This window comes from Lissotriton helveticus, chromosome 5_1 (assembly GCF_964261635.1).
Source record: "Lissotriton helveticus chromosome 5_1, aLisHel1.1, whole genome shotgun sequence".
Taxonomy (NCBI): Eukaryota; Metazoa; Chordata; class Amphibia; order Caudata; family Salamandridae; genus Lissotriton; species Lissotriton helveticus.
In genome coordinates, this window is record NC_136065.1 from 1,808,982,700 (window position 1) to 1,808,998,775 (window position 16,076).

General features: G+C 43.8%; 1 protein-coding gene across 2 annotated transcripts in view; it reads left to right on the forward strand.

Annotated features, from left to right (window-relative positions):
* Positions 1-16,076, forward strand: part of EFTUD2 (elongation factor Tu GTP binding domain containing 2) — a 283,894-nt gene that overhangs the window by 14,630 nt on the left and 253,188 nt on the right. The window contains exon 2 of one of the 2 annotated variants that reach the window (XM_078645140.1): positions 15,061-15,179. In XM_078645140.1, coding sequence (XP_078501266.1) covers positions 15,072-15,179 — 108 coding nt within the window. In that variant the 5' untranslated portion in view covers positions 15,061-15,071. Of the gene's footprint in view, positions 1-15,057; positions 15,180-16,076 lie in introns of both variants that reach the window. The other variant, XM_078645139.1, reaches the window with a different exon arrangement.

The window sequence follows — 16,076 nt, forward strand, 5'->3', positions numbered from 1 at the left end:
TATCTGGCCTTAAAGGTTAGAGCGAGAGATTAACTGCATGCTCCTGTGTACGCGATTGTATGTGCATGACTATTTTTATATAATTGCTTGCGTGTGTATACTATGCTTTGGTCAGTGTTGGAGTGTACGTGCTCCTGTGCTGTTTGTGTGTGGGTGTATGTGCTTCTGTGAGTGTTTGTGTGTGTGTGTGGTTGCGTTTATATGCTCTAGTACTGTGGTTGTGCGAGTATGCATACTTCCCTTTAGAAATATAGTCATCACGTGACATCTTTTAAAATTACAGAGAGGAGGACTACATGTCTTCTTGGTAATTTAATTAGTCTTCCTTATTCAGGGCCACTTGAGTTATGTGATTGTGTGACTGCTACTATTTTCACATTATTATAGACTTGCCACATAATCCATCATCTGCTGCACACTGTGCAGATTTGAACAAAAAACAACATTTTGTATCTATCTTAAGTGGTTCAAAAGTTACCAAAAATGCAGCGACATGTGTTGCAATGCAGATGAAGGCCCTTTGCAAAGTTGGACTAGTCACCTTTCGGTTGCTTATTGTTATATTTTGGTGTTAAACAGGTACTAGAGAAGTGCAACTAATGCCCAGAGAGTGTTAACAAGCTTAAAATTAACAAAACAATGAAGTAATACTGTCACAACATGTGCTACGTTATCTACTTTCCTGTCGCATAATTTTCTCAACCCTGTCGCATAATTTGGCACTCCACTGCAGCATGAACCCATTGGCCCTGCTGATTCCGCCTACCACATAACATTTCCTTTGCTCACTCCACACACTTTTCCCCCAACGTTTCAATTAACCTCAGCTCTTCCTGTCGTTCCAAAACAGCCTGAACAATACCTTAGTTAATTTGGTTTTCAACCTGCCTCTTGCGCCATTAAGTGGAGGGTCAGCACCATAAAAGGAGCACATCTGAGACGAAAACCGTCCATGTAGGAACCTCCCGCTGTAAACATGTCCGGCGACTTGCATGTCAGAGAGAGGCTCTGCACCTGCTTGGACCTGATAGAGATCACCTCGATGGGTACATTTTAGGAATCCTCAGTTTTCAATTGCACCTAAATACACTTCATACAGAGGAGAGGGAAAACACACACTTATTGCTGCTTTCCCACTCTACTCATCTCCAGTAATTCTCCAGGTCCCACATCTGGCTGCTGTACATTTTATTTTCACACAGGTTGGCATCTTTGATATGGGGAGTGGATGTGGCCTAGCTGCTAAAGCTGCTGGCTTTGGAACTACAGAAGCAGACTTGAATCCTAGTTAGGAAAACCATGAAGACATTTTAAATGGATGAGGTAACATGTTATGTTAAAAACAAATTATAGAGCGCATGTTCACCAACGGTTTCTTTTGAAAAAAAAAATTTTTTAAAACCTTTATTGTGAAATAGCAGAAAAACAAATACGGGCCCACAACCATCCGGCCGGCCACGATATCATTCGAGGCAATACTGCAAGCAATGCGGCGACTCAGTAGCACTTCTACACAAATTGACAGTCAATTAGGGTTACACTGGATACCATCGTGTGACTGAGAATCAGGAGCAATGAAGGTTAATTTTAAAGATTTTGTCCCTAATATAAAGCGTTTTTAAATATAGTACATAAGGAGAGTCCGTACAATCCCCCTACAACATGAGTTGGCAACATCGTTGAGCGAATATCAACAAACAGTGAAGTCCCCCCAATCAGCATGGCGGCACAAGGATATATGCAACAGGAATATCAAACAACTGGTATACATCATGTCTACAGTTACCCACCCCGTAGCAAACCAACCCGCGGACCCAAGTTAGAAACAGGAAAAGAAAAGAGTTGAGAAGAAAGGAAAAATAAGGCCCATAGAAACGAAAACGGAAAAAATAAAATTCCCCACCCCCTACCCCCCACCCTACACGCATACAGGGGCTACGGCCTACCCCCCCCCCCCCAGCAGTGTGCCTGTCGCCCAATAAAGAACCCGAAATATAGAAACGAAAGAAAGAAAGAAAAGAAAAAGGAAACCACATAAGACCGGAGGAGGGCATAATCCAAATCCTCCCGGACTCCCCCGCCACACATTTGAATTCTACCCCATATGTAAAAACAACAACAAAATGAATCAAGCACAGGATGGAATGGGGAGAATCATCACATATCACAGCAGTACGTGTTGTGGAAGCGCTCCAGACCGAGTCCCCACCGGCCAATCAATCACAAGTTGTAAAAAAGGAATCCACTAGCCCTGGCCAGTTCGTGGGCGTCTCCCTAAGCATGGCTCCAAAAGAAGACCCGCCCCAGACAGAACAAAGGAACAAAATGGCCACATTCGGCAGAGGAGGTGTGCACCAAAACAAAATGGACATCGCCAGTCACAAACAGTTCCATTGACCCAAAGGAGGAGCGTCTCCAGGTTCGCCCGATGAAATGCAGTACATTGTAGGGATAGCAAAGCCAGCGAGACAAAGGCAACAAAGGGAACCAGTAGCTGTGTTAGCGGCGTCAGAAACAAAAGTAGCGATATCAAGGGTGAGGGCGCAGGCTTCGGTGGAGAGAGAAACATTGTAGCGCCGCTTAGGTAGGCGGACTGCAGTCCACAAGCACCAACACAGCTGAAGGACCGCTCCTCTCCGCACTCGTGTGACAGCCCCGTAGCCCAGTCAGAAATCAGCGGAGGCAGATCAGCGCATCGTTGAGAGCAGGTTAGTGGCGCACTGCCCAGAGCGAGTGTAACATCATCAAGCTTCCCACTCAGCACTCGGGAGCACTCTCTCCATTCAGATCGCAAATCGGCAAGAGCGGCAAGAACGGAGCCATAAGTTAACACAGGCTGCTGATCCAACAAGTCCGTGGTACGAGACGTGACACACGGTCCAACACACCGCTCAACTCCATGCAGGGCGACATAGTCAGGAGTCGATGAGACACTCACCCCCACAGCCAAAGAGCCAGCCGCCATTGCCACCCCGTCAGGGGATTCACAGGAATGTGGAGGCGAAACCGGCACCGAGAGGCTGGAGTCAAAGCCGCCGATCTTGTCAGGACACGCTAGCAATGGTCAACCAACAGCGAGAGTCATCCCCTTAGCGGCTCAAGGCGGGGGAAAACTCGGGGGCGATCCACGATAGCCAGGCAAGCGCCAGAATGGGGTCAGCACAGCACAGCTCACCTTCAGCGTTCCACAAGGAGAAAGGAACAGAATGAGCTCCCACTCGGCCGATGTGCACAGGTCGCATAAGGGTCCGTCTATTTCCCTCACAGCAGGCAGCGCGTCTCAAAGTGCCAGCTCCGCCCCAGCTCGACCGTCCGGCGTCGCCCCAGCAGCCTCCGGCGGCATACGGTAACACAGGTCCCGGTTCCAGGGCTACAAAGGCCGACAAACAATCTCGTCGATATCTCCGGTTACCAAGCAGGCAGGAACACCGGAGGAACGCAAACCACCACAGCGCACTGTCATAGTCCTCCCGCTGCAGCGCTATCACAGGATGGGGGTCAGGATATCGTTGCGGGAAACAAAGGCTTGCGGAGCCGGGAGCCTACACGTCCGTCTCAGTCGCCATCTTAGCTCCTCCCCCCACCAACGGTTTCTTGGCACAGAGCAGAGTCAAACAGTTGCTGGGACAGAAAAAAGAGGATTTTAATTGTATGCCTGAACAAATAACCAAGTTTTGAGAGACTTCCTAAACTGAGTATAGGAGGTGGGCAAACGCAATTCGGGGGGGAGAGAATTCCAAAATTGTGGTGCCAAAGCCGAGAGTCTTAGATCCCCTTGATTCACTTTGTTAAGCTGTATAGTGCTAAAAGGACGACCAGCACAGTTCCCTAATTCCCAGCAGTGTTACATGGCATGCAGGTACACTGCTAAGACATAATCTCTTTAGAACCACCCACGCTTATTAATATATGGCAGGCAATTGATCCTCTACTCTTAACTGTCTTTCAGGGTCTTACTACAACGCCAGTCTTAACCTGCATTCCCCTGTGTTTGTTTTCTTTATTTGAACAGTTGTTTCAAATCGTACCTCCTTTAGCGCTAGCCTGTGTCATGGTACCTGTCATAAAATACAAACTAACCTTTCCTACAGCTCTTCGAGGAGAGGCGGAGGACCATGTTTAAACCTCAGCATTTCCTGCTATTAATAATTTGAATTGACTGAGGCCAGGTGTGCTGTAATGTGCCACCTTACCTGCTGCCGGTGGAGTGGCTGCTTATTTAGTGGGACGCAACTGGAAAATGGCACCCCTACTGTGCCCAGCCAGTTAACTGCCACCACAAATCTGTACTCTGTTTCGGAAACACCCATGCAGTGGTTGGCAAAGACAGGTTACATGCTTCTCGGACTGTATATCCCGCAGTGGCTGATTGTAATCAGCCAATAAGAAGTATGTACACATACCTATACTATAGGATAGCACACATTTGGTTGCCATCTGATTGGCTGATTGAAACTAAGCCTCAGCAATTCGAACCAGTGTTGCAATTAGCCAGTCAACACCGTTGCTTTCCCACATTTTTAGATTTTTCAAACATTTCACCCTACTGTCCCCTAGACCCTTATACTGCACTGTACTAGCTGCATTAAATGCAGATTAGCACAGCGGCAGAGCTCACTTGCCATGCCGGTCAAGTAGGTCTGAAAAGTGAAAATAATTGAGTTGCCATAGTGAGTGGGCGAGTTCATTTTTCGAGGCATATCTATGGCACACTACTCTACGCCACTCCACTCTGACAATTACTCCGCTGAACGACACTCTACTCCACAGCACTCTACTCCACACCCTCTACACCATTGTATGTCACTTCACTCAACTTTGATAACTATGCTCTACTCTACGCCTCTCAACTCTGTGCCCTTCCACTCTACTCCCTCCACATCACTGTACACTACTTCATGGTGATCCCCTTCAGTCATCTCCACTCTACTCGCCTCTACTGCACTCCACTCCATAACACCCCACTTAACAACTCTCCACTCTCCTTTACCCTACTAACTTTTAGCCATGCTGAAAAGCAGTCACTCTGGTGTACAACATTGTTAAGCCATCTTAGCAAGCTAATAGCTCTTGCATTGGCGAGACCTATTGCCTTTGCCGTTGCTTGTTGAATACTTGGGCTTGAAGATAAAGTACAACACCACTACATAATGATCTGTTCCTGTCAGATATTTTCAACTTTTGATGTCTGATATCAAGGAATAGAGGTGTTTAGTGACTAATGCAAGCCAGCACGGAAATAATGCTGTGGCTTTCGTGGGAAGCCATTGGAGAGTTAATAGCACTGATGTAATGTAGGCCTATCTTTTAGTTTCTGAGACAATCCCCTCCCTTTAGAGCATTCACAGTTGAAAACGCACGCTCTTGTACTTGGAGTTAGTTTGTAAATGACGGTTCAGTCTTTATTGAGAATAACATCCAAGGATTTTGATCGGTCAGTAATAAATATTTGCAGTTAATGGCGTCAAGTGAATTAATCCGCAATTGAACTGATAATGATAACTAAGATGATGAAATAAGAAATACATTTTAAAAAATATTATTGGGTTTTAAATGGTGGGCGGGATTCTAGTTTTGAGTAGGTTTTATAGTTTGGGCAAGACATGGTTGAGAGAGGAAACCTTATGATAGGCTTGTCTATCATCTGCATATTGATGTTATATGATTCTATATTTCCTAAGTATCACTCCCAAGCTTACAAAGAGAAGCTGCAAGAATGGAGCCCCTCGGAAACCCTGAGTTAAAGCAACTGAAGTCGAAAACCTGGTGTCAGTTTTGATCGGCTCCGATTAGTGAATAAGAGGCAAACCAATTAAGGACCACACCATCAATGCATGCTCGTTCTTTGAGGTTCTTAACATAGAATGATTCACAGTATTGAATGGAGCAGGTAAGTTGTGAGACAAGACAGGAATTTCCTGACTCAAGAATACAAAGTGCATTATCAACTACATGGGGCAAGTCATTTCCATGCTGCACCCTTGCCTGAACCCTGACTGGAACTCAAGAATTCATACTCAACTAGATCTTGTGTCAGTTGAATTGTAATATGGGTCACAATTAAGTTTGAGAGGAAGAGGAGAAAGACAGGACAACAGTTATGGAGATCACCTGCATTACTGATTATTCCTTCAGTGTAAGGAGATTTGGTCAGTCTTAAGACATTCCAGGCACTATCGTTGTCAGAGAGACACATTCCGTACGTAGTTTGGTCCGATGAAGCAAAATCTGGTATGACAACTGTAGTGATGCTATAGGCACCATGATAGCCAACTATAATGAAAATCTGTGCTGTGTAGTAACATTATGTCTTTTTAGGTCTGGCTTGACAGCAAAGTGTCACATTGTCCGTATGTATGGACTACAGTACTCCTCATTCATTTTGAAGTCCCGCATGAGACCGCACATGGGCCAACGCTTGTGACACATTTTGTTAGTTTAAAGGGGGTTTCGAGCAGGCCTGTTACTTACCATTGATTTTCTTCATCGGTTGTCTCATTTACTTGCTACTCATTGGTCATGGCATGCCAGTTTTGTTTTCTCTTCGTTTTGTCCCTTCCCTGCTGCTTGTGCTCTGATTAAGGCACTTTTTAGGTCGAGCGTAAGCTAGCAACTTGTATACTCTAGTATACATATCTCTCTGTGGGCCAAATAACATTCCGTTCTTCTCATTTGTTTGTTTCAATGTCCTTTAAAAATCCTTGCTTACTAGTGGCCAGTCCTGCCTCTTTGTCCCTCCTTTTTCCTCCAAGACTTAGTACAATATCATTATGCTTTGTTCTGTTGCTCTGCTCGTGGGGGAACTATTTTATTATGTTTTCAACCTCGTGTTACACTGTGGGTGCTCGGACCCTAGCTGCTTACATTTTATTTCAGCATTCATCCCTCCCAGTTCCTTCCATGTTGTTTGGCATTCTTTTGTATTCTTGTTTAACCATGCCATCACCCGCGCTTTAGCTAAAACGCAAGTGCGGCGATTACTTCAAACGCAAGGAAGTCTAGAGTTTTTTTTTGCATTCATTTGTGTTGTAACATCAATCAATACCGTCTTGCTGTGTAAGTAAAGATTAACACATTTATTAACTGTATTAAAAACACATTCTGTCCAAAGCGCACACTTTAAAAATAATCGTGTTAAAGCTGCAGTGAACACGCTTTCTGAACACAAAGCGTTCACTGGAAGGACTTATTTCTAAAATAAACTAAAAAGAAGGATTGCTGTTTAGCTTTTTAAGCACAAAGGTAAAAGCTTTGTACCGACTAAGAATTAATTTTAACAAAAGCATTTTCATTTGTACTTAAAAAGTAAAACAGTAATCCTTCCTGTTAGTTTATGTTTTAAAAAAAACAAAAATCCCATCGGGTGAACATTTGTTCTTAAAGCGCATTAAATGCAGCTCTAACAAGATTATTTAAGAAGTACCCGCCCTCCTCCTATGTCCACAGCATCCGGCAGCATCTGGTTAGGGTGTGTTAGTGGGGATTGTCTTTGTTCTGTATAAGCTGGTTTTCTGAGAGACATTTTAGCTTGTATTCAAACTTCTGCAAAATGGACATAGGTTTTTGAATTATCAGAGCTTGCCAACTAGTGATCAGACCGCATTTTAAAAATGGTGTTGATTTTTTAGCGTTTTCGTTTTTTAGCTCTCCTCTTGGTTTCCCTCTATTAAGATCAATCTCAAAGGAAGGCTAACTTCCACAAAATGTCGTCTCTGTATTTGAAGTATCAGAATTCCAGACGGAAGGTGGGAAGCCCCAAGCAATACGTGTGAACTGTAAAATTTGATGCTGATTTTTTTGTCGTAAAATAAAAAATGATTACTTTGCTTCACGTTTACAAACTACATATTTTTTTAAAACACTGAATTGAATTGCAACAATGTAATATAGTTGGTACTTTTCTCCGCAAAAATATGTGAAAACTACTAAATACGTGATTTAATCAATTTTAGTTCGTTTTTTCTGGGAGGTGGGGGTGACATTAACATTTCCTTTTCTCCACGTTTTTAATAATTGTACAATTGTAAAAGAGTTGGAAACGGCATTGCCTCACAAAACCGCTGATCACGCAAACAAAACATGAAATACACGTATTGGGAAAATAAAATCCCACAATGGTGCCAGGTGGGTTTAAAAATGTACCTCTGAAAACATATATTTAAATGAAATATGGAATTTCAAACTACCTGTTGATATTCTGCTGGTCAGTGTCCTGTCCCAGCTAATCAGTCCAGTTAAATACATTAACGATATGAATCGCGAGGCAGATCCCAGTGCTTTGTGCTGAGAAACCTTGTGATGTCATAAGCTGTTGATGTCGTACCTCATATCCCTTGCCATAGCAATTCAGATCAAACCAATGTGAAGTATGACTACGGAAGGAAAAGAGGTGCTCCAGGGCTCTCAGAGGCAGCAAGATGGAGGCCGGAAAATACCCTCTCCCATCGGACTCTGGGTGACACACCCTTTCACTGAGGAGTCCAATTCAAAACGGTGCAGGCTTTTGGCGGTAGTTAAGGAGTCAACCGTACAGCAAATAATTATTCTGCTTCCTACTCTTTGTGAATGTCATTCGAAAAGTTCAGGCTATAGCATTACAGAAGTCATGTATGTGGATGGCTGTCTGCCCAGGACATGGCTGTATACCCCTGCCATGCCTGACCTCTGCTTGAGACGGTACGTCATTCTAGCCGTTGGTAGGTATCAAGCAACATAAATGTGCAGCATGACAATGAATGTGTCACGTACCTTAATGTAGTATATGTAGTAGCTAATGAAGCTTTCCCTTTGGGAACGGTGGCGGTGGCATTTGAAGTAGCAAACGCAGTGTTCCTAGCACAACTTCATGCTCTCTGCCAGATCTCCTTATGTCTTTCCTGGACGTCCCTTCCAAATCAACACATTGAGGAAACTTAAACCCTTCCTCTCAGCCAAAGACTTCCAAAATGCTGTACAAGCCCTCGTCATCCCCGCATAGACTATGGAATTGTGACCCTCAGTGAACTCCCTCTAGCAACAACTGCACCCCTAAGAGCCTCCTTGAATGCTGCCGCGAGACTCATTACTGGCTCAAGAAAACACTCTCATATATCCCCTGACCTGAAATGGCTGCCCTTTGAAGCCAGAATACAGCTGAAAATTGCTGTTATGACACACTCGGCCGTACACCACAAGGCACCCAACTACCTCACACAAAAGGTGACTATATCAGGAGGTTCGAGATCCAATAGAAGTACAAAAATCTACTCCTGAAACCCCGCAGATTCCGGAAGGAAAAAACGTACAAACGCTCCTTCTCAGGAATGGCACCGAGGATCTGGAACGCACTCCCTCCTGAAACCAGGCTTATCTCCTCCACGGCCTTCTTCAAGAAAGAGGTGAAAGCCATCCTTATGGCTAAGTTCACCTGAACTTTATTGTTGTTGATCAGAGACTCTGCACCGCTCTGGTATCATTGGCTACCTGATTGTCTAATGTCAAATAATATCATATTCTTCCTGATTGCGATCCTTTTATTCTTCTTGTTTGCCATAATTCTATTATGATTAGTCTATCCTATTATGCTACTCACTCACTATCTATTATTAGACTATTCACGTTAGCTTGCTGAAACTCGATGTCCCTACCCCTTGTTCTCTGTAACTTTTAGATATTGTCATAAGCCATCCCTTTAGCCTAAGCTCTCCTGATTTCTATTGTAGTTGGATCAAAGACTCAGTATCGTCTTATACTATCGTTTACCTGATTGTTTATTGATATTTTATCAGCACATGACTGCTATCCGATCATGCTATTGAACTTTATACAACAAGGGGTGGTGATGGACAGAGTCTCTGAATTAAGCAGAGTACTCTCACCCAGTCAAGAGATCAGGGCTAGATCCAACACCGTTTTTTAGCTCATTGCACCATCTCAGTTTCAGAACCTGGCTGTATGCAAATTAGTCTGTCCCTGGCCCAGTGCATCATGGGAACAGGGCAGACCAGACTACAAAAGCCAATTCTTACACCACCCCCTTTTCTGTATCGTTTTTGGCCACTATAGGTGTGGCAGGGTATACTCAGACATGAGTCCCTTTCTCACTGCTCCATCAGGATTCAAGCAAGCCGGGCCGAAGAAGCTGAAATGCCAGAAACCGGTCCCCGGTAGCTTGTCTCCTTTCTGGTGAAGAATTGGCTTGGTAGTTTGGTCTGCCCTGTTCCCATGATGCACTGGGCCAGGGACAGACTAATTTGCATATAGCCAGGTTCTGAGCTGGGATGGGGCAGTGAGATAAATAACGTGATGGATCAAGCCCTGATCTTTGGACTGGGTAAGAGTGGTCTGCTTAATTCAGACACTCTGTTCATCACCACCCCCTTTTCTGTATCATTGAACTTTATACTGCACCCAATATTATGTTGCGTCACCCTCCTGCTATCCTCACCCTTGTTTCTGTGAAGCGCTCTGATATCTGTAAAGATCTTGTTCGCGCTATATAAAACTCTGAATAATAAAAGAAGCAGGATAGTTTTAAAAAAACAAGTTGACTTCAGGGAATACAAACACCGCAATGGTAGTCCGCTGTCCCTCCTAGGCCACCATCACACTGGCTGCAGCCATTAATATGATTGAGGCAGGAGGTTTTACAAAATGCAGGACAGTCAGTCAGTTTGCACAAGAATCAACTAGTTTTTGAACAGCCCCCCTTCCTTCTCGATGATCAGTATTTCCAGTCAGGGAAATAGGACGTAACAAAGGCAACACTTCACTGCAGGATATGTGTTAGGTTTCAGGATTGCATTGCTTAATTAAAGGGCAACGTTAGACCTATTTTTGTCTCAAATGTTCTTTCCCCTGAGGAAAAAAGTATAATTTCACACTGCTAATTACCTACAATCATGGCTAGTAATAGCCTTTGTAGGTTAATTTCTACACTCTGTGACCATTTATGAGGCATATGCATATTCCAACTTTTGTGTTGCAGCATCTGGCATCTTGTAAGTACCTTTCGTAAAACAAATGATAAAAAGTGATAACATCTCCCCTCTCGAATAGAGCAATACGCTGGTCAAATACCCTATGCTGCAATATAAATACGGCTTACCTCAGCAACCTTCAAATTGTATGTTGATCTATAATGTTCTACGGGTCTAAGCATATCTCAGGAGCCACACACAAACACTTTATTTTTCCCAAAAGCTCATTTCTTTGCAGAATTGGAATACATTTTTAGGTCCAGCCTGGGCAGCGCACGCGCTGCTCTGCGAGGCATGCTGTGTTCAGGTATGGATGTGAAGCTCCGCCCACCTTTTTGCATTGGCTTGTGTTTATAGTCTATTTTAAACTGTGGCATATCATTAATTAATAGACTTAGTAGTCCCTCCTTAGTACCGCCTTTTCCCAGATTGTCACCTCCCATAAGCACATCCCATGTTACATGTGTTGTTGCTCGGTAGGCTTTAATTACAGCTTCTGAGATAACTTTGTCCTGCCTACTTTTCCAGGCAGGAAAAGGCAGGACACGCTCTCTCCTAACGCCAAATGCGTTTGCAATGCAATAGGTCTTGCATTTGCGAGAGTTTAAGCTATTGGCATTGTAAATGACAATGTCTTTTATTTATCTGTTTTAAATACAACACATAAATAAAAGGCATTGTTCTTTATAATGCCATTAGCTCAAACTCTTGTAAATGCGTGACGTATTGCATTGCAAATGCTTGTTAGGTTTCGCCTGGCGTTCACTGCGCAGCAGTGTCGCGCAGGCGTAATTTAATGTTATCTCAGTATTGGGGACTTGAACCCGCCCCTTCTCCCATTGGCTAGCTCCATAAATGGAGGCTAGCCATTGGAAGAGATTGTTGTCAATCACTCTTTCCCCGTCACGACGCGATTCGTGGGCGTTTCTGGGTCTTTTTTTAAGTCCCGCCCCTTTTGTCGTCATGCCTTTCTGGCCGTTTTTTGTTGCCGGGACTACATACGACCGGTAAGCATTTCTCCTTTCCCCACCATTAACCTCGGCGATTCCGAGTAATTAATAATGCATAATGGAAACAAGTCAAGTGTCGCACATGGGCAGCATATGTCAATACATGCATCATGGGGCGAAAATCACCCGCTTTGATATTGGAAACACTTGTTGCGAAATATGGCTGAAGGTTATGAGTGACCATGTAAAGCCTGTGATATGTTACTGTTATCCCCTCTTCCCCCGCTCTACTGCATGCACAGCATCATAAGGAAGGGGCCCGTATGTCAGTCAGCGAGCGGGGATTAATGCACGTGCAGAGTTTAGAGTTATATTAACACTGCTAAAAGGAAGGAGCGCGGCCTACTGCAAAGGCTTTGATGTCCGCCAGCGAGTCTTATATGCGACCCCTCACAATCCCTTTATTCTAGGAGCGCTGTCAAAGGAGGCCTCCGTCCCCACACCCGTCCTTTCATTTTTAAAGTTCCAAGTTATCTTTCTGTATAAAGTGTGCTGAGCGTGGGGCCCAATTCACAAAGTTTTTGGTTGCACTATACAAACAAAGCTGCTCGCTGGATCATGATTGGTACCAGTTTACCTTCCCAACGTGCATTCACAAATGCACCCAGCCTGAAAACAAAATTATGTTTACTGTCAAAAGTAGGTAGGTGCAACTGCAAGTGTACCTCTGGTGTGGGACTAGGGAGCGAACAAACTCATGTTAAACTTAAATTAAAAGAGGAAAGGGATTCCCCACAGGATACTATTTTCACTGCAGAGAAAAACAGTTGCATGCAAAAATGCACTTTTCGCCCCCACATTTTACCATGTGCAATTCTAGTGGAAATTTTGCATTTGTAAATTTTACTGTACGCATAAGTTTCCAGTGGTACTGTGGTACTGCAGCAGTGTCGGGCAGGCGAAATTTAATGTGATCTCAGTATTGGGGACTTGAACCCGCCCCTTCTTCCATTGACTAGCTCCATAAATGGAGGCTAGCCATTGGAAGAGATGGTTGTCAATCACTCTTTCCCCCGTAACGACGCGATTCGTGGGCGTTTCTGGGTCTTTTTTTAAGTCTAGCCCCTTTTGTCGTCCTGCCTTTCTGGGCGTTTTTTGTTGTCGGGACTTCATACGACCGGTAAGCATTTCTCCTTTCCCCACCATTAACCTACACCCTTTCACTTCCCCTACGTTTCTTTTAGTGTTAAGAGCACTTTTCACTGCTTGTTTTTATTTAAAAACTAAAATGGAGGCCGGTTCCTCGCCCTGAGGATTATCGCACCGCTTCTCCCGCAGGGTTCTCAATGTTGACATGTAACAAGGCCGGGAGCAGAATGGTGGTTGATGCCGCCGGGTCCAATGGGCCCTTCCAGCCCTTAGCCCTGTCACACATCAGAGGTGAGCTGCTGCGCGAGGCAGTGTTCGGGGAATGTGTGGTGACTACATGGAACTTTTACAAAGGCGAAACCGTTTCATTGTAAATGCTTGTTTTTCTTGTTGCTTCCTCATCATTGTTTCCACCTTCCTGTGTTGTTGCTTACACCCGCCTTCCTCTGGTCATTATAGTTTGCCCCCACCCTTTCCATTGTTGTTGCTGGTAGGGCTGTCACTGTTGCTTGACTCCTCTCCCTCCTTCGGATAGGTGTTTTGTTAAAGGATAGCTCTTAGATTACCATTGTAGGGCGTTTGCCTTTGTAAATAAAAAAGCTTGTAACTTTAGGTCGAATCTTGTCCTGCAGCCAGATTCTTCCATATGTTTCTGTCTGGCAGTACAAATGAGATAAATACATGACTCGCTAAGCTAATTATTCCCAGTCAAATTGAAGATAGAATCACAACAAAAATAGTCCTGGCATTCAAGCAAAAGATGTAGCAAGCTGTACCTCATTTATCATCCTGCCTTATCTCAGAAAATCTGGATGAAAGAGAGAAGCAACCAACTTAAAGCATCATATAGCTGTAGGACCTTGTGGACATAGAAATGACAATTGGTATCTGAAGAACTCCATGCCACCTTGGACCGTTGAAAGTGAGATCATTTACTTTACGTGGGAATAACATTTCCTCTGGCTGAAGAGACGAAAATAGAGATCCTGGTGATTGAACAATCAGATCAAAGCAAGCTTTCTTTTGAATGGCCTGAAATCTATACTTACTAGATCTTACAACGTGAGAAACATATGGATGAAAGCCTACAGCTGTCAATGCTCAAGCAAATCCTTATAGTAATGCAAATCAATATTTGAGTCAAGCAGTACTAATAAGATGGCTAGAATTTAGCAGCATGGTCTTCATATGGCTGGTTAATAAACTCAGATAGGTAACAAACACTATAAAATCACCATTGGAAGCGCAACCATGTGAGACCGACCTTGAAAGTTATGCACTGACTGACTGTCTAATCAAGTTCAACATTATTTATTCTGTCATCATGGCCTGTTGAAACAAAAAAATCCTCCTCAAACTCTGCTGCCTTCCTAAACCTATGGAGTAACCTTCAGTCAGCCAAGCTGAGTTTTATATATCTACTGATATTCAGTTGACAACAACTTGGAGGTATTTCTTTGGGAATCTTTGACCTTAGACTCTAATAAGTTGAACTCCAAGCTGAGAGCAGAACGCAACAGTATCTGGCTCAGAGAATTTGTGCAGAAAACCATTTAGGCTGATGTTTGCCATACCAATTTCACATGAAAGAGCAGCCATAAAGGGTTATGGGTGTAGCTCCTCACATTCAGGTGTACTCTAGGTAATTATTTCTTTGCTGCTCCCTTTAGACTCCCTACTGTTCTCTGCAGTGCTCTTCATTGGCCACAAATTGATATGCCTGTGCTTTACAAAACTCCTCAATAATGGTTTCCACCTTCCTGTGTTGTTGCTTACACCAGCCTGCCTCATGTGGTGCATTCCATAGCACTGCATTTCAACATCCAAAATACATTGTCTTTGCAAGCATCTTCTAAAAGGGAAACTGAAACAACCACTGTCTTTCACAGTTACCCCTCGAGCATGTGTTAAATTAGAAAAATATGCACCCCATAGAGACCCTTAGTGGATGTAGGTACTGTTTACTTCATGATGGTATTAAACACTTCCTCTTTTCCCAGCAGGGTTCAGCACCATGGATACTGAACTGTATGATGAGTTTGGGAACTATATTGGACCCGAGCTGGACTCTGATGATGAAGATGACGATGACATCGGAAGGGGTGACAAAGATGCAGATGTGGTATTTGTTTTGTATACCTTTTATGTTGTACTTTACAAAGTCTTATGAAATTAACACACAAGTCTGACTTAGTATTTCACCTATTTAATATTAGAGCTTTATAACGCGTTGTGACTTGAATATTATAGCTTCGGCATAGAGCCTTGAGACACTTGCACTAGAGTTGTGACCTGACAAGCATTGTGGCATAAAAAATAGCCTGTCAAAGCATCATGATATGAATAGTTTTGAAAGTCCTTTTACCTTCATTGACCCTTTTCTAGTTCGCAGTGCAAGAGAAAGGACCTCAGAATAATTGTGGATAGAGGACAGATCATTCATTCATTCATGATGCTGGTCATGCGCCACATAGCCGTTCACAGAGGAGTTTGGCTGCTGGAAATGGCACTCAACCATACATAGCAGCGATTAGCTGCAGACTAAGAGGTGTGCATAGCTCCCTTCCATTAGCCAACCTTAATGTGTATGGGTGGAAGTCCGCTCTTTCCCCTAAACTGACAGAGCAGCCAATCTTCACTTCACTGCCCCGCCAGGCCCAACACCCTGCCGGCAGCCTACCCCACACAGCAAAGGTTGGGCGCAGTGCCAGGCCTTGCACCCAGGCTATTACCAGCAGTTTTGTAGGTCCACACCACCTGTCCCTTTGGGTCAAACAGCCTTCACCTGTGAATTTTTTTTTTTCACATGAAAGTTACAAATCATTTACAAAATGACAGGCACTTCTAATTTGTTTTTTTTTCTGGTGTGAGACTCCAGTTTACAATGCCTTTGACTACTCCTCAGTGTTTACCGGGGGTCACGCTCTTCTGAGGGAGGGCCCTTTAGTTTTGGGGAATTTTTTTCCTCAGCTCAAAAATCTAGATTCGGAATTGATATGCGATTTAAAAAAATCTTAGC